The sequence below is a fragment of the Lissotriton helveticus genome, chromosome 2_2 (assembly GCF_964261635.1).
Source record: "Lissotriton helveticus chromosome 2_2, aLisHel1.1, whole genome shotgun sequence".
NCBI classification, from domain to species: Eukaryota; Metazoa; Chordata; class Amphibia; order Caudata; family Salamandridae; genus Lissotriton; species Lissotriton helveticus.
Window position 1 is genome coordinate 141858176 of NC_136060.1, and position 27011 is coordinate 141885186.

Sequence of the window (27011 nt, forward strand, 5' to 3'; positions counted from 1 at the left end):
AGCGGTGTTGCTGTTTCTTTAGGGCAATGAGTTCAACACTCTGCTCCCCATAGCAGAGCAGTTCGTCACACTCTGTGCACAAAAATTTGATGCCTGCAAACACCGGCTGAATGTTAGGGACCATTCTTCCACGGGGTGGTCCCGAAGGTGTTGCTCCACCAGTGGAGGTGCTGCCGCCATCTGTGGGTACATTCCGTGCCAGCTCTCTGACACTCTCCCTGGCAAAGTTGTTAGGGTGTCTTCTTTTCACATGCCTGATCAAATTAGCATTCCCAAAACTATATTTTTTCAGAGGATTGCCTCTGGATAAACTACTCCCACATATTTTGCAGGTTACTTTGGGAGCGTTGACTTTTTTCTGTCCTTCAGGGATGTCGTAAAATTTCCAGATGAAATGGGTTTTTTTCTTTTGCTGAGGAGGGTCCTCATCTAAAAATCCATCTGAATCACTGCTGGATGACTCTCTTGCAGCCATTGCTGGAGATCAGAAAAGTAGGAGATAGAGTAGACAGAACAGCTCTTGCTCTCTCCAAGTACAAAGCAATAGTGAGAGAAATGGGTGGGTTTCACACAATTTGAAAAAAAAAAAGTTCTGAACCAATGAAAAGTGTTATTTTAAAGTCACATGGTTTGACGCGCTTACGCTACGCGCCCCGGGGCGCGTCCCGGGCGTGTATCGTAAGCACATCGGGGCGCTTACGTTGCGCGATCGTATGCGCTCCCGGGTGCGCTTACGCGGTGCGTCATAAGACGCATCTCGCGGCTACGCGATACGTGTCTTATGACGCAAGGCGTGGCGGCTACGCGATACGTCACGATGTTGTTTTCGTTCGCGGCAATAGCGCTTCCGGGACGCGCATTAGTACGCGCCCCGGGGCGCGCCGCAAGATTGCGCTTACCCGTGCGTTCACCTGTCCGCGCCCCGGGAGCGCACTAAAAATAATATTAAAAAAAAATTAAAAAATTATAAAATATAAAATTCGATTTAAAATGTATTATTTTTATAAAGATTTGCTATTAAAAAACCTATGAAATTCACTGAAAAAACCATAGGTTATAGACCATATATAGTTAGGAATTAGCATTTACAAAACCTTGAAAATTCACTGAAAAAACCATAGGTTATAGACCATATATAGTTAGGAATTAGCATTTAAAAAACCTTATTTTACTCACACAAAACCATTGAAATTCCATATATAGTTAGTTGTACTAACTATATATCGCGCACCCGCAATCCACTGCTGATGATGTCACATATTACATCATTCATGACATGGTCAGTGACATCACTGATGACATCACTGATGACATCTCAAATGACATCACTGATGACATCACTGATGACATCTCATTTGACATTACTCATGACATCATTCATGTGATGATACGATGAACCTCTTCAGACTCTAATATAACCGTAGATACACTCAGTGTAAACAGACACTCACAGACTGTCACTCATCCATGGAGTTACTCACACACCTAATCAGTCTTGCAAAGAATCAATCACACCTCCATTTCCTCAACTATATTGTTAAACACACCTTACTTATTGAAACATATAATAACACATATTTACTCTGTTATACAATCCCTGATACAAGTTCACAATAATCCATACAGCCACTCACACATTCACTGGCTCTTATGCACAGTTATTTATATATGTCAACTACCACATGTACTGTGTTTTACATATGTACTTACTTTGACATGTAGCACTGAGATATCCATTCACTCACCAATACCCTCATGCACACAGTAAACCGCCCATACAGCTGTTTCCACATGCACTTTTGAACCCATACATCTAGTGAATCAACTGCTCACACATCTATGCACAGAGTCATACACCTCCCAGCCACCCACACACACACTCAGTCTCCCATACAAATACTTGGCCAACTAATCAATAACCCATATAGTTAGTCATATAGCTAATGATCAACACATGCATCAGATTACAAAACAACAGACACAATGGTGCACAATTTAAAACAGTTTAGTCACTAACCCATGCACTCAGTGAGACACATTTAATCACTCACTTATACAGTCAGTCATGCACCTACTAAATACATCATCCAGACACTTATACATCCACTCATTCTTCAATATATAAGACATATTTTAACTTTACAGAAACATACAGTCACTGGATGTTGTCATCAGTGATGTCATCAGTGATGTCATTTGAGATGTCATCTGTGATGTCATCAGTGATGTCACTGACCATGTCATGAATGATGTAATATGTGACATCATCAGCAGTGGATTGCGGGTGCGCGATATATAGTTAGTACAACTAACTATGTATGGAATTTCAATGGTTTTGTGTGAGTAAAATAAGGTTTTTTAAATGCTAATTCCTAACTATATATGGTCTATAACCTATGGTTTTTTCAGTGAATATATATATATATGCACAGCTACCTCCTGGGTGGTGTCCTGGCACTCGGCCATCAGGAAGATTAAGCAAGCTATTGCCCAGATTCACAAGGTGCTAGGCTAACCTGGTGCCGGGGATCGAACAGTGAGCCCCTGTGTTCCGGAGACAGCCGCCCTGGCCGCTGCACCACACCTCTTCCCTGACGGTATGTGTACATATATATATAAACTTATCGACCCAAAAACTCAACCATCCCTAAATATACTCTTAAAACCGAATACCCCTTCCCACTCTAAACCCTAAAAACACCCTTACCACCCAATACAATTACCCACCCCTAAACCCTTAAAATACCCTTACCCACCCCTAAACCCTAAAAATATCCTTAACGCCCCTAAACCTTTTAAATGCCCTTACCCTAATTCCTAATATATATATAAAAATGAAGCAGTTTAACGTACCTGGAATATACTTATATTTTCGTTGTAAAAGAATGCGTGTAAAAGGCATATGCGTGGTAAAGGCATTGCGTGGTAATGGTAATGTGTGGTAAAGGTTTTTCCCCTTGCTACAGATGTACTTGTTAAATAGAGCACTTTCCAGCAAAGATTTGCATATAGTTCTTGAGTCTGTTGAATGTATACCCTATTTATCTCTTGTCTAAACATAAGTAAAAGTATAGAGCAGTCTTTGTCAAAACTCCAGTACATTGGGTTTTGCAAGCGAAGTATGTGGTGGGAGGATTTTACAGGAGAATTGTCCTTCGCCTCGGTTTTCAAAATCATTTAGCATTTACTTGCATAAAATAGTACTTAGCTATATAATTGGAGCTAATGTCAAATGGGTCATATTTCCCTTTCCTTGCTGCTGTGTAGAAAATTGGAATCTTGAAATGCAGCAGTGACCTGATACAGTGTTGATTAGTTGACCTTTGTACAAAAACATTGTATGTGAATGCTAAAGCAGACATTTTGTACGCAGACTGGAAAGGTCATATTTTTCAAAGATTGGGAAGAACGATGTATTAAATTCTTATACTTTTGACAATTTTGGAAGGGCAGTTTACCAAAATCCTACAGAGTAGCCTCATTACTAACTTGCAGAGATGGCCACTGTTGTCCAGCATTTATGAAATAAACAATGAGCCCTCCAGGGTCATTTAACAAACAATTATACTTTGAATGATAGTTAAATTGTACCCAACCAAAGTGTTAGTGCAAGCAGATGTGCATGTACATATGAGAACACCCAATAAACAATGTCAAAAGGAAGAACTGCCTGACAAGATTATCATTCTAGGAGTGTAATATTATAAAAATGAGTACATCATCAGGTACTACTGAAGAAATCATGATGGCACAATTCTCAGGTGTATAAAACTGCAAGAATTGAGGAAGAAAAGCAAGTGAAAATGAAATAAGTGGCTTGGTTAATATCCAAGAAAATATTGCAGTTGATTCCTAAGGTGACACCTTCTAGGATATAAGGTGACGGATCCAAATGGTTGGTGCCAGCATTTCAATCCTAGGGGAGATTTAGGTTGGGACAACATCTGAACCATATCAAAGACCTTTTGTGAGGCAACAACACTTGGCAATTGGAAATGGTCCTTGGAGTGGTGTAGGTGGGGTCAACATCAGGACTAAATCAAAGATCCTTTGTGAGGCAGCAACTCTTGGCACTTGGAACTTTGGGCCATATGTATCAAGCAAAATTGCATTTGTAAACGCGTTTGCGAATGCAATTTTGCCAAATGGTATGTATTAAGGCAAAATAAGGAATCGCAAAATTTGAGATTCCTTATTTTGCAATTGGATTTAAGGAATCTCACATTTTGCGATTCCTTAAATGCAATGTGAGAAGCACCAAAAAAGTGCGATATGGCCTTAAGGAATCGGAAATTACCACCAACTTCAAGTTGGTGGTAATTTGCGATTTCTTTAAAAAATGCACTTTTTTGCATTTTTCAAAGTGCAATGTGAAGCACATACATGCCCTTAGCGCATGTGTGTGCGCCACATGTGCACCCATGCTTATTTCAGGGGTGCATCAGGGTGTCCTTTTGACACCCCTGCACCCTTGAAATTATTCTCAATTTGCGATTCTCAAATTGCGAATCGCAAATTGAGAATAACCTCCTGGTCCATAGAAATGAATGGGAAAGTGTTCCTTAATTGTGATTCGCAATTTGCTAATCGCAATTAAGGAATATTAAGAAATCGCACCAAAATAGCGATTTTTTTTTTTTTTTACATACATCCCTATTTGCAATTCTCAAATAGCGATTTCTAAAAAATCGCTATTTGAGAATCGCAAATCAGGATATTGATACATATGGCCCATAGAAACAAGAAATCAGGTAATCTGATATACTGATCCACTTGATTCTACGAAATTACCAGACCCCCAGTAATTTCATGTTTTCAAAACACCAGACCCGTGTGGGTGCTCAGGGGCAGGGACTGCAGCCAGAGGCATGCTTGGCTCCCACTTGACCCTTGTGAGCATTACAGAGGGACCTCACAACAGTCAACCTGGATTCAAAATCCTCAAGGACTGCCTAGCAACCCATGTTCCTCTATTCTCACACACATGTAAGCATCAATTACCACAGGCCGCCCAATGATTGTCCTTTACCCCTCCTCAACTCTCTGCCTCCTGGCCAACTGCAACAGTGTTGGGTGCAAGACCACACCTGGCCAAAGGTGAAAGGGAACACAGCCCCTGGCCAGAGTCAGAAATCTGGTGCTGGCAATGCATCCAGAGCGAAAGGGAGCACCAACAGCTGACCACATAGTCCCCCAATTGTTGACAGTAAACCAACCTTCGCTCCCACAACCCAACACAGAACTTCCCTCAAATGCATCGCCTACTCAGAGCAGGTCTTTAAGGATTCGAAACAATTGAAATTCATGCAGAATTTGACACACAAAACCTTGTCTGCATGGGTATCCCCCATTCCTACCTGTATAACCCATTATGGGCTGTGGAGGGTGGAATTACCCTCCTGAATAGTTCATTCCACCTCCAGTAATTTCTGTCTCTCTGCTCAGCCCATCTGCTAATGAGGCCCCCTGATATACATTAATACAGCTACTACCACAATTGAAGAATGAAGGCATTTGAAATACGGATACAGCATTGATCTTCCTCCTTAGCCACTTAGATCACTAAGCCAGTGAGTGGCTATCTCAAGGGATCATGGACGAGGAGAGAGCACCTTGGTGGCTGTAGTATGTAGCTCCACCCCACAGCTGACCTATGTGCCTCCCCAAAAACTTCAGCAGAGTTTTGTTGACTTGCTATGGAAGAACTTTACAGATCCCTTAACAGTCAGGTTTGCCATGGTTACAAAATGACCAGTTTTAGTCTTTTAGTTTGTCCTTTCCTTGGTTATATTGACTTGCAAGCCACATATCATGCCCAGCATATTTTTTTGTACCGCACTTTAAATTGTTACAAAATTCCTGGGCTGCTACAGCACCTAGACCGCTTTGTTAAACATATTTGACCCCGGAGATTGCCTGTGAGAGGAGGAAGCAACCCTGCAAATTTCACCAAATTCAGGAACATGAATATGTAGCAGGACTTGGTATCTAATGTTGCACTTTAGATCGTTATCCCTCCTGTGAGTTTTATTGCAAACCTCACAAATGTCAGAAAAATCGATGTCCGTTGCTAACAACTGATAACAACCAATGTCTGCATGTTCTGTCCCAAGCAAATCATAAAGCATATTTTTTGTTTTATGCAAGTGCTTTGATTAGATTTAAAAAAAAAGATTTTCTATGGTAGCGTACAACGTTTGGAGAAACAAAATATAATGATAACTTCTACTGAATGTAAAACAGGGCCCTCCCATTGTCTTATTCAACAAGAGCATATATGCACAAAACATTCAAATCTGGAAATTGCAGGAACTCTTTACACATCACATATCAAATTACCTAAGGAATTCACATGCTCCTCAGTCATGCAGACAAAATACATTGCTTTTTAGTTGATCCACAGATGATATCCATTCCCATCACATTCCTACACCTGTATTTTATTTAAAGTAGTTGTAGGAAATTTGCCTTATCTGCAGGGTCACCCTGGGGTTATCACCCTTTGCTAGGTCCTATATTTATGCTGGCAGTAGAACTCTTTGCACATTACTCCTGCTAACAGTGATAAAGTTCCTCTGCTCCCCCTTTCAATGTGATACAATTGCCATACCCTGGATTTATTTATTTAACTTACCTGTAAGTCCTTGGAAAATGGTACAAGGTGTACTCAGGGTCTGTAAATTAAATGTCTCCAGTTGACTGCAGCAACCATTGTGCTATATGCTACAGTGACAGTGGAAATATAACTGCAGACTTACCATTTGTAGCCTGTATTTATAAGTCACTCCTATGTAGGCCTTATTGCCCATAAGGCAGAGTGCATGGTATTTAAAAGTAACCCTGGGCGGAGCTGGCATAGTGCCACTACGTGGATTTCCACAGAGTTATAAAAAAACTCTGTGGAACACCGCTCTGCTTCGCCACCTGCCTCCAAAGAACCGGGGCCTGGGCTCCGGCGGGCCCCAGGGTGCAGGAGCCCACTTCTTGCGGTCAGCCGAGGAACGTGTGCCCAGGTCAGGGGTACCTCGTTGCAGGCACCCAGATCCCCCCAACCTGGCTGGGTTGAGAAGCAGGGCCCGGGGCCTGGGCTTCGGGCAGGGCTTGGGGTGTGGGAGCCTGCGGCCTGTAGAGGGTCCATCTGCCCGGAACGGGGGTTCCTGGTGCCTGGGGAGGCTCCACCCCTCCTCGGCATGGCTGGGTTCAGAAGCAGGGACCAGTTCTGGGGCCTGGGCTCTTGCGGACCCTGGGGTGTGGGAGCCCACGTCCTGCGGCCAGCCGAGGGTCCGGGTGCCTGTTACGGGTGTCCATAGGGCCAGGGCAGGCCTCCCCCACTTCACCTGCATGTCAAGGTGCCTGCAGGCCCTGGGTCAGAGTTCTGGTGGGTGCCCCCCTCGCAGCCTCGTGCCTGAGACCTAGCTAAGGGCTCTGATAAGCCCCCGGGAAGCATAGCCCCCGAGCCCTCCAAGGGCAGGGGCGTCCTTCGGGCCCGGCCATCTCATCGTGCGCAATGCTTTCCAATGGGGCGACCAGATGCCGGGCTTCCCTGGAAGTCCCGATGAGGGCTCGTTTGTCTCCCCAATCCCAGGCAGGGTTCCAGGAGGTCGGGCGCGTCCGCGCCTTGGGTCGCCTCCGTCACTCAGTGAGCACAGGTTACCAGAAAAGGGGGTACCCTTCCTCCGGATTACTAGGGACAGGGTACACTGGAAACCCTTGCGGGCTGGGGGCTCTCACCAGATGGGCTAGGGCCGGGTAAAAACCTTCCTCCCCTATGTCCGGGGCTCCGTCCTCTGGCCCGCTGTGTGGCAAAGTGCCCGAGACAGGCTCCATCGGGACCGGGTCGTCCTCCCTTGGGCGTCCCCGGCCCGAGATATCTGGCCAGGTGCTCCCCACACTGGACTCTGCCCTCCGCTCCGCCATGGGCCCGGGGCCCAGCTCGTCCTGGATTCGGGGGCTTCCTGGTGGCCCTGGGGTGGATGGTGCCCTCCCCACCCCGGGCTCCATCCTCGGGCCTACCATGTGGCAGGGCGCCTGGGACGCGGGCCTTGGGGAATCTTCCCTGCGCGTGCTAGCCCGGAACCTCCGGCTGGGCCCAGGTGACCAGGCTGTGTCCCCCTGCTCCACCATGGTCCCAGGACAGGGGTCCATCGGGCCCGGGGAGGCATTCCTCCAGCTTCGGCCGCCTGTCAAGGTGCCTGGGGGACCCCGAGTCGGAGGTCCATCTCTTACCCCCGTCCGCATTCCCAGGCCCGAGGCCCAGCCGGGGTCTCTGAGCCCCCGGGACGCAGAGCCCCTGAGCTCTCCAAAGGGCAGACTGGAGCCCTCCCGTGAAGGCTTGGGGCAGGCAGATTGGCGTCCTTCGGGCCCGGCCATCTGCTCTCACCTTTCCTCTCGGCCATCTGGTCGTGCGCAATGCTTTCCAATGGGGCGACCACATGGGGCTGCCCTGGAAGTCCCGGTGAGGGCTTGTTTGCCTCCCCGATCCCAGATAGGGCTCCAGGAGGTCAGGCACGTTCGCGCCTTGGGTCCCCTCAGTCTTACGATGCGCACGGGTTACCAGAAAGAGGGGTATCCTTCCACCGGATTACTAGGGATCGGGTACTCCGAAACCCCTCTCGGCCAAGCGGTCCGCAGCCGGCAACCGGACGGGCCAGGACACCCCTCAGCCTTGGGCTCCGTTCTCCGGCCCAACATGTGGCGTAGTCTCTGGGATGGGGGCTCGCGGACCCAGGGAGGCCTCTCCTGTGCCCGGTAGCCCAGAGGGGGGCCTCCCCACCCTGGGCCCTGTCCTCGGGCCTGCCAGGAGGCAGAGTGCCCGGGACGGGGTCCTGCGCGCCTGGGGAGTCTTTTCCTGCGCCTCTGGGCCTGGGAGCCCCGGCTTTAGTCCAGGGACCCTGCCGGACCTGGGTTGGGTGCTCCAGCCCTGGGCCCAGTCCCCCTGCCTGCCGCTCTGCCAAAGTCCCGAGACGGGGTTCTGTCATGCCCCGGGAGCCTCCCCATGCTTGGCTGGGTTTAAGAGGGGTCCACCGGGGCACGGGGAGGCTTTCCCTGGTCTGGCTGGGTTCAGTAGCCAGGCACCGGGCCCGGGGCTTGAGCTCCATCCGGCGGGCCTTTGGTTGCGGGAGCCCCCCGGTCCTGCAAGCCAGCAGAGGGTCAGGGTGCTCGGGAGAGGGGTCCATCGGGCCCGGGGAGGCTCTCCCCTGCCTGGCTGGATTCGGAAGCAGGGACTGGGCCGGGGCTTAACTTCTCTCTGGCAGGCCTTGGGGTGCAGGAGCCCCCTGGTTCTGCAAGCCAGCCAAGGATCCGGGTGCTGGGGACAAGGGGGTCGACCGGGGCCCTGGGAGGCTCTCACCGTTCTGGATGGGTTTGGAAGCGGGGACCGAGCCCGGGGCTTAAACTCTGTCCGGTAGGCCCTGGGGTGCAGGAGCCCCTCAGTCCAGCAAGCCAGCTGAGGGTCCGAGTGCTGGGCACCTGGGTCCATTAAGGCCCGGGGAGGCTCTCCTCAGCCTGGCTGGGTTTGGAAGCAGAGACTGGGCCTAGGGCTTGAGCTCCGTGCCGCGTGTCCCGGGGTGTGGGAGCCCCCGTCCTGCAAGCCAGCCGAGGGTCCAGACGCTGGGGACGGGGGGGTCCATTGGGGCCCTGGGAGGTTCTCCCTGGCCTGGCTAGGGTTCGGAAGCTGTGACCAGGTCCGGGGTTCGAGCTCCGTGCGGCGTGCCCTGGAGTGCGGGAGCCTCCCCGTCCTGCAAGCCAGCCGAGGGTCCAGACGCTCGGGACGGGGGGGTCCATTGGTGCTCCGGGGAGGTTCTCCCCAGCCTGGCTAGGGTTTGGAAGCTGGGACAGGGCCCGGGGCTAAAACTCTGTCCGGCGGGCCCCAGTGTGAGGGAGCCCCCTGTCCTGCAAGCCAACAGAGGGTCCGGGCGTTGGGGACGGGGGTGTCATCAGGGCCTGGGGAGGCTCTCCCCGGCCTGGATAGGGTTTGGAAGCTGGGACCGGGCACGGGGATTGAGCTCCGTCTGGCGGGCCCTGGGGTGCTGGAGCCCCCCCCGTCGTGCAAGCCAGCTGAGGGTCCTGGCGCTGGGGACGGGGGTCCATCGGAGCCCGGGTAGACTATCCTCAGCCTGGCCTAGGGTGTGGAAGCTGGGACCGGGCCAGGGGCTTGACCTCCGTCCGGTGGACCCCGGGGTCCTACAAGCCAGCCAGGGGTCTGGGTGCTGGTCACGGGGATCTTTCGGGTCCAGGGCAGGCTTACCCGACCTGGCTGGCTTCAGAAGCAGGGACGGGGGGGGGGGTGTTGTCAGCCTATCTCCGCCTCAAAAAATAATTAAGCAACTATTTTTAATATGTATTAAAAATCCAATTCAATGGTGAAGTTGTTTTTTTATAAATATCAAGGAAAATGTACTTTTAGAAGGCTAAGGACTCTGAAGGCCTATTTGCATGTGTTGTCCCACAACTGCCAGCCTGTATTTAGCATTTAAATAGGTGTGAATGGGTGTTTCCCGGTAGCAAACAAAAGGATGACCAGAATGGGCAGAAATGACCCTGACAGAGTATGCAGTGTGGGGCTATGAGCATCCTTTTTGACATTACAGTGTCCACTCCTACTTCATTGTAAAAAAAATCCTTACTTGACAGGTCGTCTGTGTTTTACTTATAACACTCGAGGCACATTTGAAAGGAATTGAAACAGGATGCCATAGCAATTCATGTGTATCCACTGTATGGTTGCTGCAACCGTCTGCTTTGTTTTCCCATACTTCTGTGTCTGTGTGTATTGGGAGAATAGTGACTGTCCAAACTGGATTTTAGTGTTAAATGTGGGAGGGCAATAGGATTACCATTGTGCCCCTAGCCCGTCAATCTCATGTTTAGTGTGGTTTAAGACTTCAGCCTTCTTGAAAATGCCCAAATTGCGTAGAGTTGGATCCGGGTCATTTACCCCATTAGTTAGGGCGTGCTCAGGAGTCATGCCCACCCACTAGCTTGTGCCAGGCATAAATGTTGTATTTCCAGGCACCAACTTCTGTGCACCCCCTGTCCTGAGGAAATCAGAAGAGGACTGAACCTGCTGTCTGCAACTGAGAAGAGTCATGAAAGGGCTGGACCTTCTTTCTCTTGTACCCAATGGAAAGAAGTGAAGTATACAGATCATAAGGATGACCTCCTGTTAAAGCTACAGGGACACAGCGAGCCACAAGCGGCCTTTTCCTGCAATTGCCCAGTGCAACTGGATCTGTCCTGTACCATGCTGTATGGCCTCTTCCTGACACCCTCTGAGTCTCAAAGTGTCTCCCATGAGTTCCTGGTGCGGTGGGCTTTAGAAGTATGCTCCTGTGGTGGATTGCTACTTAAAGGACTAAAGTCAGAAGGTAAAATCTTTGACCGGTACAAACCTAGTTTGTGTATCTGACCTGCACTCCGTGGCAGTCCGCATCAATATGCGTCTCCCATGACCATTGACCGTTTATGCTTTCAGGCACTACTCCTACTAAAAACTTTACAAGTTTGTATCTTTCGTTTCCCTTTGTAGATTGTTGTGTCATTTTATTTATTCATTTGTACTCTATTTTTCTAATTCAGTTTAGGATTTTTATTGTCTTGCATTTCGACTAAATTATTATTTTGGTAGTGCATAAATACTTTACACCTTGCCCTAAGTTAAGGATACCTGCTTTGTGCCATAGCTACCACAGGGTTGTCGTAACAAGGGCAGGTATCAAAAAATACTTTTAACAAATATTCATAGTGTGGTGATACGGTCCAGTGCTTAATGTGCAAAAAAATAAAGATATAAAAAATAAGTAACATGGCTCATTTATTTTTGAGAGGAGTGTTCTACACATCACCGTTGCTGGGACTGCATTATCTTCATGGGGGATAATCCATTGAGGTGCAAAATGGCATTTACTTCCCTAGGGTTTTTATTCAGATAGGGTAAATTATTTTTCCCTGTTGAAAAACGTTCCTTTGTACCCCTTCTAAAAAACTGGATGTGTACCGCTTTCTCAGCCTGGAAAGCATTATGAAGGAGTAAATATGCATCACGCAGTTCCAAGATGAGAAATTAGCTGCATGCTATTTGGGAATGACCACACACATGAACATCGTGGTTATCCACTGAAATTTACCGCTCTCCTCCTCCCACTGGAATGCTCATTATTCTCCCTTGCATTATGAGCGCTCCTGCTGACAACCTGCTTTGCAGCCACATTGTCCACATTAATAAGATTGATTTGAGACAAAACTTTCCTACTAATTACTGATTCTGGGAATCATAATCAGGGAAACTTCCATCCACGCACCTCTTTTCCCACATGCAAGTCCCTCTTATACGGACAAAGAACTTTGTGAATCAAGCCAAAAAGTACATGGTAGTGGATATTATTGCTTCACAAGTCAATGTGAGACTCAGTGTCTTGAAAACATGGCTTGTTAATTGGTGAGAATAATCACTGTTAATGCACATGATGTAGCTGTAGCTATCTAATTAAGAGGCCTATGTGGCCACTTGAACCATTCATTCTTTAAAAATAGTAAAATGGATGTGCTTCATTGTCCCCACTTTATATTCGTAGTGTGTGTCGCATACACATCAATTAGACCCTAAAGGGATTTTAGATCAAGTGAATCAAAACAAGTTGTCAAACAAACTCTCCAGGCAGATTCTATGCATGTTATGTTTCTAAACAAAACAAGCTTTTTCAGGATAAAGAGTGCCTTATTGACAGCATAAAGAGAAAGAACCCACCTTTGTGTTGCCTGATTGCCCACTACCAGCCTGTGGGGAGGATGTAGTCACTATGGACCAGAAGGGTATAAATCAGTACCAATATCTCTGAATTAAGTGGTTGGATTACATACCACTTTGCCGTGGGTATCGTCGCTGCCCTCAACAGACAGATTATTCGAACTTTAGTATAAGACTCTTAATGGCGACCAGAGAGGGAAGAATCAGTACCCACATTTCTGAACAGTCCGTTTTTCTTGGATGCATTGTATTATTAGCCAATACTGGGTCAAACAACTACAATTAGAAACAGACTAGTGTAACAATATGTTTGTAGCATTTGTGGCTGTAGATACACATGCCTTATATACTCCTGCCATCTAGTGTTGAGCTTGTACTGTTGCAGCTTGCTTTTGTTCGAAGAAGTCTTTTGAGTCACGGGGTACTATGTAACTCCTCCCTTAGTTGGTCATACGCATGAACACTAACTCTATTGTTTGACTGTTTTTCTCAGCCATTGGGTTCGTAAGTGTCCATTAGGGCTCCCAGACTCAATGCCTCGCCGCTCGTTTCTTCTGGCCCACACAGTCAAATCTTCCACTCAGGTCACCAAATACCCCAGGGCTGACCTCCACACGGTCTGTAATCCTGGTCTCTCCCCAACCGCAACAGTGTCACATGCACCATTTGCTTGGCTTTCTGGGGATAGAGGGCCCTTTGTCAACTGAGAGACAAACGATGAGGCAACATCAGGATGAGGGGGTTTCACTGAAGAGACACTGGTCTTCCTTGGTGAAACCAATCTCCTCAGAGCCGAGGAAGAGGAGTATACAGGGTCATCTGGCATCCCTGCTCATCAGCCCAGCCCAGATTAACTCCCGTTCCTCCGAACAAGAAAGAGGAAGAAGGGGACAAAGATGTTCTATCTAGTTCACTTGACCACGGCCCTCGCACGAAGTTGCCCACGAGAGCCGTGACTATGACCGAAGCACACAAACCTTGCTCCAGACACCACACCAAGGCAGAGCATAACCCTCCAGTTGGTCAGGCGTCTCACCCCATGCATAAGTCGCTGCCGCGTACAGGTCTCCATGCTTTGAGGCCACAAGTCACATCATTGTCGGCTCCTCATTTGGTGTCAAAGCCACCATTGGCACCAAGACCTCCTTCCACCGCTGGCTCTGAGTATTCCAACCAACCCATCCGCCAGGGGTTCAAGGAGGAGCCTGACTATAGGCAAAGGTAGATTTTCATCCATCCCCAGGGGGGGGAAGATCTCTTCAGGCACCACAGAGACTTTGCTCAAGAAAAGGATGCTGGCTTTTGAGGACATGCCGGTACCAGAGGACGCTCCTCAGCCTGTGCCACTTAAAAGGCTTAGAGACAGGCTACTACTCCTCATAAGCTACCTCCTCTGCCTCCTCCACCTTTGCCTCTCACTCTGCCACCTCCACCATACAGATTCCCACATTGGTCACCCCATTCCTACTGATATACTGGCAGTCTTAGCCCCTACTCTCCACCAGACTACCCTCTTTACCCATAGCCCAAAGAAGACTATGACATGGATTCTTCTGAGGATCCAGAATTAGAGCACGTCACAGAGATGGCTTCCTCCTCTGAAGACACTGCAACATACCATGAGATTATACAGCGGGTGGCCGCATGCCATGAGGTAGATATGCACACTACGCCAGATGACAACGACTTCCTAGTGGAGACACTCTCTAGGACAGAGCACTCCGTCCAGTTCCTCCCAATGCTTAGGGGGATGATTAAAACCTCCTGTGACACTTTTAAGGATCCGGTAAACACACTGGTGGTTACACCCAGGATAGAAACGCCGTCCCGCATACGTTAAGAGTCATGTACCCCCCCCCCCATACTTACTTTCTGGTGGTAAATACTGCCCACAGACGTGTGGCTGCACAAGCGACAGGCAATGTTCCCCCACCTGACAATGAGAGCCAGAGCATACACAGTGGAAAAGGAGGGTGCAGTCGGGTTCCCTAACCATTGGCGCATCATCATTACAGTCGGCCTCCTGCCCCTACGTGTTGGCGCATCACGATTACAGTCAGTCTGCTGTCCCGCTCCGACAGAGCCCAGTCAAATCAGATGAAGGGCCCTGTGCAGCAACTCCCTCAATAATTGAGCAAACAGGGGTAGGAGATAGACTCAGATGCCTAAACAACCCTCATGTACAGTGTTCCTTCGAATCCACTTACACTGCAGCCACAGGAGTAAATACTTCCATTATACTCAGTGTGCACTCCTAGCTCATTTTACCTGGCTTCAAGTCTGATGTCCAACTTCATACTGAGATGAGAGATTGTTGGAAATTGCCTTTTTTGCAGGGTCACGTTTTGCAATGACCCTCCTTTTTTTATGAATTTGTTTTTGTTGGCCTTAGAACTCTGAGCACTTTACGCCTGCTAATCAATGCTAAACATGGTAATATTGGCTTATGTGCAAATGCCATTATTTAATTTACTTATAAGTCCCTAGTAAAGTGATACTACATGTACCCAGGGGCAGTAAATGTAATTCTTCCAGTGGGTCTGCAGTACTGGTTGTGCCACCCACTTAAATAGCTTTTTAAATATCTCTGGCCTGCCATTTTAGAGCCTGCATTGCTGTCTAAACTGCAATTTGACCTGGAAAAATAAACCTTTTGGTAGGCCCAACCCTTCCTTTTTAACACATATAAGTCACCACTAGGGTAGACCCTGGACAGCCCATGGGGCAGGGTGTCCTGTATTTAAAAAGCAGGACATCTACTTTTAAGTTTCGCATGTCCTGGTAGTGAAAAACTCTTATATTCATTTTTCACTGCAGAAAGGCCTATATCTCGCATGGGATAACATTGGAGTTACCTTATTCATTTTTATAACCGTAATTCAAAATAAAAGGTATAGCTTGTTCAAATTTGGTGTCTCTGGAATCCTAATTTAAAATCATAACTTATGGTGACGTTGGATTTGAAATTACAATTTTGAAAATGCCACCGTTCCTCAGGATGGTGGTTTCCGGTCCTGGGAGAACCTGGCTTTGCAGTTCGGGCTGGACTGTTCCCATGAGGCACAGGGTCGAGACTGATTTGCATATGGCTGGGTCTAAACTGGGGTGGCATGGTGAGCAAAAGAACAATGGATTTAACCCAGATCTCTTGACTGGGGTGAATGTTTGATTTGCTCTCCATTCCGCCCATCATCTGTATGTCTTTTACTTTTAGAATGTTGGCATTTTATTGCCTTAGCCATTTGGTGCCTGCTGCCTGTCTATGGTTACATGACTAGGTGTAGTTGGCAGTGGGGCTTTATGTTTTCCTCCTAAACAGCCACACACAGTGGGAGCATATGGGGCATCTCTGGCAGGATGGTAGAAAGGAGCTGGGCCCTTCCTCACTTACACTTGAATAGGCTGTGTCCTGTCCCCACAGAAAGGGCTGCATGCCTCCTCTAGTTAGTCTGGAACCAGGGCAGGGAAGGCAGAACATTATGGCACTTCAAGGGCATGTCTTTAAAAGTCCCCCTACTTAAAAAGGCACCACTGGGTATAAAGACTGGTCTTCAGACACGATCACTTTGGTACACTTCTGTACCTGTGGGTACTCTGCGAGGACGGACTGCTGTGCTGGTGAAAGACTGCCACTTTGCTGGACAGCCCTCTGCTGGACTCCTGTTCTGCTGTGCTAATCTGCTGCCCTCTTGCCTGAGTGAGAATTTCTGGACCTGCATCTCTTGAACTCAGACCCAGAGTGGCTCCAAGTCTAGTTGTCTGACCTCCTGATCTGAAGTCTCATGGACATAACAGACCCTGCTTCTGCACCTGTACTCTGTCATCTGTGAGTCTTCCCTACTAAGCATTGCCACCCCAGTCCTGGATCCTTGAAAGTGGGCTTAAGGTGCGTTGCCCTTCTGTGAGCCCTACAGAACCGACGCATCAACTTTGCAGTGAGGCGTAACCCCAAGCAGAACCAACGCGTTGACAACCGCTGCATGGACTGAACCCTTCGCAAAAGACTTACATTGCCACTGCTCCCCCCATCTTGAAACTGACTCATCGCCTTCAGAACCGTCGCTGTGCAACTCTTTCCCCAATGCAGATCCTCGCATCGCCCTTCGAATGCAGGCACGAAGATGAAACTCTGCATTGCAGCTTCTCCGCTCATCAGAATCGACGCATCGCCTCAACTCTGCATCGCATCCTTGACCCCGGTTAGTTACTTCGCCAGCTCCATCGATTGGAAGCTCGACGTTGACACAACAGGACCTATGCCGCGGGCTCTTCGCATGTCTGAACCGACTCATCGCCTTGGCTGCGCAACACATCCTTGACCCAGATCCATGCTCCACTCTGCAAGCTAGGAATAACAGTATTTTTGTTCTAACTGGGTCCCTGTAGCCGACCCGTGCTCCATCACGGTCGGCCTGAACTTGTGACTTTGTCCTGGTCCAGTGCGACTAGATACCCACAGTTGGCTCTTATTGCTTTTTGGTGCTATTTTACTTAAAAATTTAGAAATTCAATATCTCCAGTTCTGCTAATTGGATTTTTGGTCATTCTGGTCTTGTTTTATTTATTAAATTGAGATTTTCTTTCTAACATGTCGTGGGAGTGTTTCGTGTGGTGTTTCCACTGTTTTACTGTTTGAAGTCTTACACAAATTCTTTACACATTGACTTGGAGTTAAGCCTGACTGATATGTGCCAAGCTACCAGAGGTTGAGCACAGGCTAATTTGGGGTTTGCTTGTGACTTTACCTGACTAGGACTGTGGTTGCTGCTTGACCAGGGCTCACACCCCAATCAACCGGTAACCCAATTTCTAACAGAGATGAATTAGCAAAGAGTGAGAAGGGAGACTGTTTTGAAAGTAAATGGATTAACAGACATTGAAAATGTGGTCCAAGATATGGAGTAGGTAGGATTGGAGGTAGAAGAATAAAGATGTGGAATGCATGATAAAAGATTGTAGTAGATACATTAGAAAGGTAGAGGCATGAAAGACAGCAGCAGGACAAAATAGAATAGCAGAGGATCTTTAGTGTTATGTTAAAGAAGCACATTTAAGGTAGTAAAGATTAAGGGAATTCTGCAACATTTGTGGTTAATTGTACATTGGTGTGATATACATTTTATTTTGTCCACTGAGGCTTGCAAGGGCAGGTGGTAGGTTGATGATACATAGGTGAAGGCTGGAGATGCAAGCTGTAGAAAAATGTTTTGCAAGATGCATAAGACAGAAGTAGTAAATGTATGGTCTAATGTGGGCAGAGAGCCACTAGAAAATCAGATTACAAACAAAGAGTGGATTAATTAGAGTTGTGATTTAAGTAAGGGAATGGATGCCTTTAAAATATCCTGGGCAATAACAATAAAAAAAATGCACTGGAAGGAGATCGAATATATGTGTAGTTTGCAGCGCTGAACATTTCCATGCCTGCAGCTCACTGTGAAAGTGCACACCATTACAGTTGTAGGCAGAGATAAGAAAAGTGGCGGGGGTTATTATCGTTAGGGATACAGGTACAATATGCAGTCTGGTGGCTTTGTTTCTGGGTTGCGACCCACCTCCTTTCAGCTATTCGATGATACCACTCTTTCCTGGAAATATGGAAAGGAAAGAAGATTTAGCATGTCATTGAATAAGGGGTATTAACACAGAGAGACAAAACGGAGGAATTCTATGACGTTTTGTGTTGAATATTATGTTGATGTGGAATGGTAGCTAAACAGAGGAAATCTCAAGCAATTCACACACTTTTTAAAAAAAATGCTTTTCCCAATATTCTACTTTCACTGGTCCCCCAAGAATATGATTTCCACTGTTAATTCAGGGGAAAATAAAATATAACTGTTAAATGTTTTTATATCAAGGTTTTGTGTGACTGACTGTCAACGTCAACATTTCTTTTAACCTTCATTTTTCAGGTGAGCCCATTAGACTGTCATCTGGTTGGCCCTTTCTCATGTAAGAGACGGTGCGGACGGTTGCTGGATTGTGAAAATCACACTTGCATGAAGGAATGCCACCGCGTCACTAAAGTTGATGATTGTAGTGGGCCAAAAAAGGTATGACTGCCTTGAGCGGAACAGCTTATTGTGTTTTTTGTTGTTCATTTTAAATAAAAAAACAATAGTATACCAGTGGATTATTTCCAGAACTGTCAACAGATTCTTACTTTTTTCTTTCTCATGATATCACTGAATTTTGGATAGTTATTTCAAAAAGAATTCATGCATTTCAGTTGGCTTTTGAACTTTTAGTTAGGTCTGTGTGTGTATACGTGAAAGGGAAGGCAATTACTGTTCAAGGCATAGCTTTCGGCATACGCACAGGGCATGATTTTCTGTATAACCAAATCATATGCAGCAATTCATTTTCAATTGAGATGAGAATAATCTCTATTAGTGTCTGGATATAGAGTTAACTGAAGAAAAATATTTTTGACTCCTTTATATAGGGGTACATTTATGCATCATTTTCAGCTATGGCAGTTTCTTGGGTTTAAATATACTCAGGGATTCTAAAGTATAATTTTGAGCCATTTATTTATGTAGTCAAGTAATATCAAGAGAGGTGAGATAAATCACAATTCACAATTTCATAATGTATTTATTTATTTTGCTTTGGAACTCCTACGGAGGTTCACAAAAGCACACCAACAATTTAAAGGGCAAACTTTACATACAATACAAAATTCCTCCTTATATATTGCTATAAAAATTATATCAAACATACTGAGCGATGTGCAGATAATGCTATAAATACATAAGACAAACAAATAACCGACCAATAAAAAATTCTTATATCAAACTTACTATAAGATGTGAAAATAATGCTATGAATACATGCAACAATCAAATAACCAACCAGTTGGTATTAAATCATAACCAGAAGGCTACAGTTGGAACATTTTCTAGTAAATAGGCAAAAATGTTTTAAAAAAATTAAAATATCTTAAAACAAACCATTTCATTTGGAGGGGACAAGACCAAAGATCGTGCATCCTGAGCAGAGTGAATATTAAATTTGATAAAAACTGGTTTTAAGAACACTCGCCTGGCACTTTGCAGCTTTGAACATAGAAATAAAACATGATTTAGATCTTGAATTTGCAACTGGCTTAATTCACAAATTCTCTTTCCTCGAGGTGTTTGATCCCAGATGCCAGTAACATCTCTTAGAGGCAACAGATTGAGTCTCAGTATGAGTATCAGCCTTCTAATCCCATGAGGGACATTCCGAGTTAAACAAGGCTGTGGTTTATTCCCCAAAGTGCTCCCACTAACCGCCACATTAATGGACCTGGACTGGTTTAAAGCAGCGTCTCTCGTCAAACTGATAGAGGATCTAAACTTCTTTAAGAACTGTTTCAAAACCGATTTAGACATAAAAGAAACAGTATTTAAACTAAGACCTAAAGTATCATTTGCACTTACGAAAGACCTAAAAAACGTTGATTGTTCTTTTAGTGTGCCAAAGATTTCTATTCTCAAGGCGGCCCTAAGTGTACCCTCTTCCCCCAGAAGGAGGGAGTTATCCCATCTGAGAACCGCTGCCTGGGCTAAAATGAAGTAGGAGACTAATCCAAATTCAAGACGCAGTACATGTGGGCCAGCCAAAGAGTTTAAATTACAAATTTGACGCATGTTTCGTCCTTCCGCCTTATCAAACAAGAGCCAATAATTCATGTCCAACACCGCGGCGGCATATATTAACGAGGGAGGGATTTTGACCTTCAAAACAGATAAGACATGGCTAAAGTGGCGTCTCCTGTAAGTTTTTATAAAATCTGTTTAATGCACTTGCCTGGGAGACAGCTTTACTAACACAATGTTTAGTATGCTCCAAGTCTCGACCTGTTTTGGAAAAACTTTCCCTAAGTAAACATACGAGTCAACCAGTTCCAGTTTTTCAGAACCAAGCATCCATCTTAGACATCTCTTTACTCTTAGCCCGTTCTTACGAAAAACCAAAATCTTGCTTTTAGCAATATTAATTTTCAAGAAGTGAGCCTCTGCATATTTACTTAAAGCATCCAGACGACGTTGCAGGCCAATAGGCATAAGATCGAATATTGCAACATTGTCTGCATATAATAGAGAGCCAATGGACATTGTACCAATTTTGGGGGCATTCCCCCTTACAGATTTCAGAGCGCTAGGGAGATCAGCGATATACAAAGAAAGTAAAAGTGGTGCCATTAGACAACCCTGCTTAAGCCCATTGTGCGTTCTAATTTTACATGATAACCCCCTGCGAACCTCCCATAAGAACCTGGCACCAGGTGTCTGTATGCAATTCCATAATCAGACCTAAAAGATGATTAGGTAAGCCAAGGAAGGCACGTTTTCTCCACAGTGTCCGACGGTCCACCTTGTCGAACGCTGTGGCGAAATCTATAAAAGCTGTATAAATTGGCATCCTCAGGTAGAAAACATATTTCTCCACAATTGTCTGAACAACTGCTATATTATCCAGGGTGCCATGGTTCTTTCTAAACGGTACAAAAGGGGGGATGATGGACGGAGCATCTGAATCAATCAAACACTCACACCCAGTCAAAAGATCTGGATTTAATCCATCACCGTTCTTTAGCCCACTCTGCCACCCCAGTTCAGACATGGCTATATGCAAATCAGTCTGACCCTGTGCCTCATGGGAACAGTCCAGCCCGAACTGCCAAGCCATGTCTTCCCTGGACCGGAAACAAGCTTCCGAGGACCGGTCTGAACTGGGGTGGCTGAGTGAACTAAAGAATGGTGATGGATTAAACCCAGATCAGTTGACTGGGGGTGAGTGTTTGATTTGTTCAAGCGCTCCGTCCATCATCCCCTTTTGTATCGCTTTGTTCGCCCTAAGTGTGGCAGGGTATGCTCAGACATGAGTCCCTTGTTCACTTGGCCACTGGATTCAAGATAGCCTGGCTGATGAGGATTATGAATCCGAAACCGGTCCCAGGATGCTTGTTTCCGGTCCAGGGAAGACATGGCTTGGCAGTTCGGGCTGGACTGTTCCCATGAGGCACAGGGTCAGACTGATTTGCATATAGCCATGTATGAACTGGGGTGGCTGAGTGAACTAAAGAATGGTGATGGATTAAACCCAGATCAGTTGACTGGGGGTGAGTGTTTGATTTGTTCAAGTGCTACGTCCATCATCCCCTTTTGTATCGCTTTGTTCGCCCTAAGTGTGGCAGGGTATGCTCAGACGTGAGTCCCTTGTTCACTTGGCCACTGGATTCAAGATAGCCTGGCTGATGAGGATTATGAATCCGAAACCGGTCCCAGGATGCTTGTTTCCGGTCCAGGGAAGACATGGCTTGGCAGTTTGGGCTGGACTGTTCCCATGAGGCACAGGGTCAGACTGATTTGCATATAGCCATGTCTGAACTGGGGTGGCTGAGTAAACTAAAGAATGGTGATGGATTAAACCCAGATCAGTTGACTGGGGGTGAGTGTTTGATTTGTTCAAGCGCTCCGTCCATCATCCCCTTTTGTATCGCTTTGTTCGCCCTAAGTGTGGCAGGGTATGCTCAGACGTGAGTCCCTTGTTCACTTGGCCACTGGATTCAAGATAGCCTGGCTGATGAGGATTATGAATCCGAAACCGGTCCCAGGAAGCTTGTTTCCGGTCCAGGGAAGACATGGCTTGGCAGATCGGGCTGGACTGTTCCTATGAGGCACAGGGTCAGACTGATTTGCATATAGCCATGTCTGAACTGGGGTGGCTGAGTGAACTAAAGAATGGTGATGGATTAAACCCAGATCAGTTGACTGGGGGTGAGTGTTTGATTTGTTCAAGCGCTCAGTCCATCATCCCCTTTTGTATCGCTTTGTTCGCCCTAAGTGTGGCAGGGTATGCTCAGACGTGAGTCCCTTGTTCACTTGGCCACTGGATTCAAGATAGCCTGGCTGATGAGGATTATGAATCCGAAACCGGTCCCAGGATGCTTGTTTCCGGTCCAGGGAAGACATGGCTTGGCAGTTCGGGCTGGACTGTTCCCATGAGGCACAGGGTCAGACTGATTTGCATATAGCCATGTATGAACTGGGGTGGCTGAGTGAACTAAAGAATGGTGATGGATTAAACCCAGATCAGTTGACTGGGGGTGAGTGTTTGATTTGTTCAAGTGCTCCGTCCATCATCCCCTTTTGTATCGCTTTGTTCGCCCTAAGTGTGGCAGGGTATGCTCAGACGTGAGTCCCTTGTTCACTTGGCCACTGGATTCAAGATAGCCTGGCTGATGAGGATTATGAATCCGAAACCGGTCCCAGGATGCTTGTTTCCGGTCCAGGGAAGACATGGCTTGGCAGTTTGGGCTGGACTGTTCCCATGAGGCACAGGGTCAGACTGATTTGCATATAGCCATTTCTGAACTGGGGTGGCTGAGTGAACTAAAGAATGGTGATGGATTAAACCCAGATCAGTTGACTGGGGGTGAGTGTTTGATTTGTTCAAGCGCTCCGTCCATCATCCCCTTTTGTATCGCTTTGTTCGCCCTAAGTGTGGCAGGGTATGCTCAGACGTGAGTCCCTTGTTCACTTGGCCACTGGATTCAAGATAGCCTGGCTGATGAGGATTATGAATCCGAAACCGGTCCCAGGATGCTTGTTTCCGGTCCAGGGAAGACATGGCTTGGCAGTTCGGGCTGGACTGTTCCCATGAGGCACAGGGTCAGACTGATTTGCATATAGCCATGTATGAACTGGGGTGGCTGAGTGAACTAAAGAATGGTGATGGATTAAACCCAGATCAGTTGACTGGGGGTGAGTGTTTGATTTGTTCAAGTGCTCCGTCCATCATCCCCTTTTGTATCGCTTTGTTCGCCCTAAGTGTGGCAGGGTATGCTCAGACGTGAGTCCCTTGTTCACTTGGCCACTGGATTCAAGATAGCCTGGCTGATGAGGATTATGAATCCGAAACCGGTCCCAGGATGCTTGTTTCCGGTCCAGGGAAGACATGGCTTGGCAGTTTGGGCTGGACTGTTCCCATGAGGCACAGGGTCAGACTGATTTGCATATAGCCATGTCTGAACTGGGGTGGCTGAGTGAACTAAAGAATGGTGATGGATTAAACCCAGATCAGTTGACTGGGGGTGAGTGTTTGATTTGTTCAAGCGCTCCGTCCATCATCCCCTTTTGTATCGCTTTGTTCGCCCTAAGTGTGGCAGGGTATGCTCAGACGTGAGTCCCTTGTTCACTTGGCCACTGGATTCAAGATAGCCTGGCTGATGAGGATTATGAATCCGAAACCGGTCCCAGGATGCTTGTTTCCGGTCCAGGAAAGACATGGCTTGGCAGTTCGGGCTGGACTGTTCCCATGAGGCACAGGGTCAGACTGATTTGCATATAGCCATGTATGAACTGGGGTGGCTGAGTGAACTAAAGAATGGTGATGGATTAAAGCCAGATCAGTTGACTGGGGGTGAGTGTTTGATTTGTTCAAGTGCTCCGTCCATCATCCCCTTTTGTATCGCTTTGTTCGCCCTAAGTGTGGCAGGGTATGCTCAGACGTGAGTCCCTTGTTCACTTGGCCACTGGATTCAAGATAGCCTGGCTGATGAGGATTATGAATCCGAAACCGGTCCCAGGATGCTTGTTTCCGGTCCAGGGAAGACATGGCTTGGCAGTTTGGGCTGGACTGTTCCCATGAGGCACAGGGTCAGACTGATTTGCATATAGCCATTTCTGAACTGGGGTGGCTGAGTGAACTAAAGAATGGTGATGGATTAAACCCAGATCAGTTGACTGGGGGTGAGTGTTTGATTTGTTCAAGCGCTCCGTCCATCATCCCCTTTTGTATCGCTTTGTTCGCCCTAAGTGTGGCAGGGTATGCTCAGACGTGAGTCCCTTGTTCACTTGGCCACTGGATTCAAGATAGCCTGGCTGATGAGGATTATGAATCCGAAACCGGTCCCAGGATGCTTGTTTCCGGTCCAGGGAAGACATGGCTTGGCAGTTCGGGCTGGACTGTTCCCATGAGGCACAGGGTCAGACTGATTTGCATATAGCCATGTCTGAACTGGGGTGGCTGAGTGAACTAAAGAATGGTGATGGATTAAACCCAGATCAGTTGACTGGGGGTGAGTGTTTGATTTGTTCAAGCGCTCCGTCCATCATCCCCTTTTGTATCGCATGGTTCTTTCTAAAGCCAGCTTGTTCCGGTGGAAGAATAGCCTGATCATAAACCCATTGTTGTAAATGGCATATATGCTTTTTGCAAATAGTTTGCCTGAGGCATCCAGAAGGGCAATCTGTCTAAAACTAGTCAGCACCGTTTTCGGTCCTTATTTATACACGGGGACTATAATGCTTCCCTTCTAAGAGAGGGCGATTTTATTCATAAAGAAACAATATTTAAAAAGTGGCTGTAAAAAAATCACCCCATGCTTTTGGCTCATTTTTGATTACTGCAATTGGGATTCCATCCGGCCCTTGTGCACCGGAGGTTCTAACAATCTTTATATACTTTACCAATTCCTGTCCTGGTGGGGGACCAAATTCAGTCATTTCAGTAGACACAAATTTAACCCCATCAGTCATTACGGGAAAAACTGGGCTATTATTTCCATATAATAGGGAGATGTAATCCACCCAGTCCTTTTCTGTAATCGGTATGGGTGTAGCTCTCTGCCTTGAATCGCAATATTCAGCGATCAATTGCCAATATTTTCTTGAATCCTTGCGGCTTCCCTCAGCCCTATCCACTTAGCATTAAGTTCCCTTCTTTTTTCACTGAGCATGAGGCATCTTCTCACACGCTTAAGGCAATTGATTTCCTGCTGCCGGCCAAAGAGGAAATGTATATGCTGTTTTCGAACAAGATGGTAATTGCTTGTTTTAAAGATATCATATGGGTCATATCTTGTTTATACAGGCGAGGTTCAGAACATGTGGAGCTTAGATTACAAATCTTCTTCATTTGAGCCTCAACAAAGGGTATAATGTTGGAATGAGTAATACCCTGCTTTTCTACATAAGCCGTCTTCACAATGGAGCCTACTTCAGTAATGTTTTTTTGCGTCCTAAAGGACCGACCATTTGCTTTATTAAAAGTGTCCGTGCCCTGACAGGCGTTCCCCAAGTCCAGTGAGGGTAGATCAAAGGCCTCTGTCCACTATACTATGGTCGCTCCATATCGACGAGCTTACAAAAAAATGATCACCGGCCCCAAACATGTGGTAGGAAACAATCACATAATCTAAAAGGCTCTGAGTATGTTGAGAATGAAAGGTAAAATGGGCTATTTTATCAACGGGCACTCTCCCATTTAGGATAACAAGATCTAGACTTCTAATGCTATCAAGCAAAAGAAACCCCATCTTATATGTTTTAACTTTATTTGGTAATAAAATCTCGGGAATGTGCCAAATTTCCTCTTTGTCAGTATTGGCATAAATCCCAGAGGCAGAGTTCGAAATTTTAGCATTTAAGTTCCCCACTAATATCACTAGGGGGCAATCTTCCCTGGTAGCTATATCCTGAATAAAAGAAAAAAATGCAGGCCAAAGATTATCAAAATTTTTCCGGAGGGGGGGGGGGGGGGGGGGATATACAAGTTTGCCACAAGGAGAGAAGTGGGCGTGTCGGAACCTCCCAGACATGCCAACTTCTCGCATATACAGAGGTTTGAGGGGTGGGAGAAAACGTTCTTATTCCAAATAATGGAGTTTTTAAGCAAAATAGACCCCCCCCCCCCACTAGCATGTCCCCTTTGCGATTGCTTAGCATAACAAGGGTATACAAAATAGCCATCACATTCAAACTCTTTACAGGGCCACGTTTCTTGTAAGCAAATAATTATAGGATTCATAATTTTTATGGAATTTAATTTTATTTCATTAAGTCCCAGACCGGCGATATTCCAAGACAAGAGTAGCCCACTCAGGCTACCTCAACGGAGCACTCCTTACTGCTTCCGCATGAGTGTTATTCAGCGCTCTTGCAACCCAATTCCACGGGGAAATTCATCTTCTATGTCTGGAGTCTGAGGGGCAACTGCCACATTGGGCACAACATTTATTAAACGCCCCCTCCAGTCCACGGAAACCACTATATCTTTAGGATTGCCCACAGAATACTCGGTATCGGGGCCCAATGCATCTAGCGCCACTGAATTAGAAGCCTTAGGAACTTTCAGATGTTGGCTTTTGGGGCACGCAATTTGATTTTCCTCATATTCATTAACAGGAGTTACATCGAGCCCTCGTTTAAAAAAATACTGAAAGTTCTATAAAACCAGGTTGGCCACTATCAGGGAACAAAAGGTAACCCTG

General features: G+C 46.5%; 1 protein-coding gene across 1 annotated transcript in view; it reads left to right on the forward strand.

Moving 5' to 3' along the window:
• The window catches only part of NFXL1 (nuclear transcription factor, X-box binding like 1), a 624964-nt gene that overhangs the window by 414364 nt on the left and 183589 nt on the right, over positions 1-27011 (forward strand). Inside the window, exon 17 of the mRNA XM_078678225.1 lies at positions 18661-18801. Coding sequence (XP_078534351.1) covers positions 18661-18801 — 141 coding nt within the window. The remainder of the gene's footprint in view (positions 1-18660; positions 18802-27011) is intronic.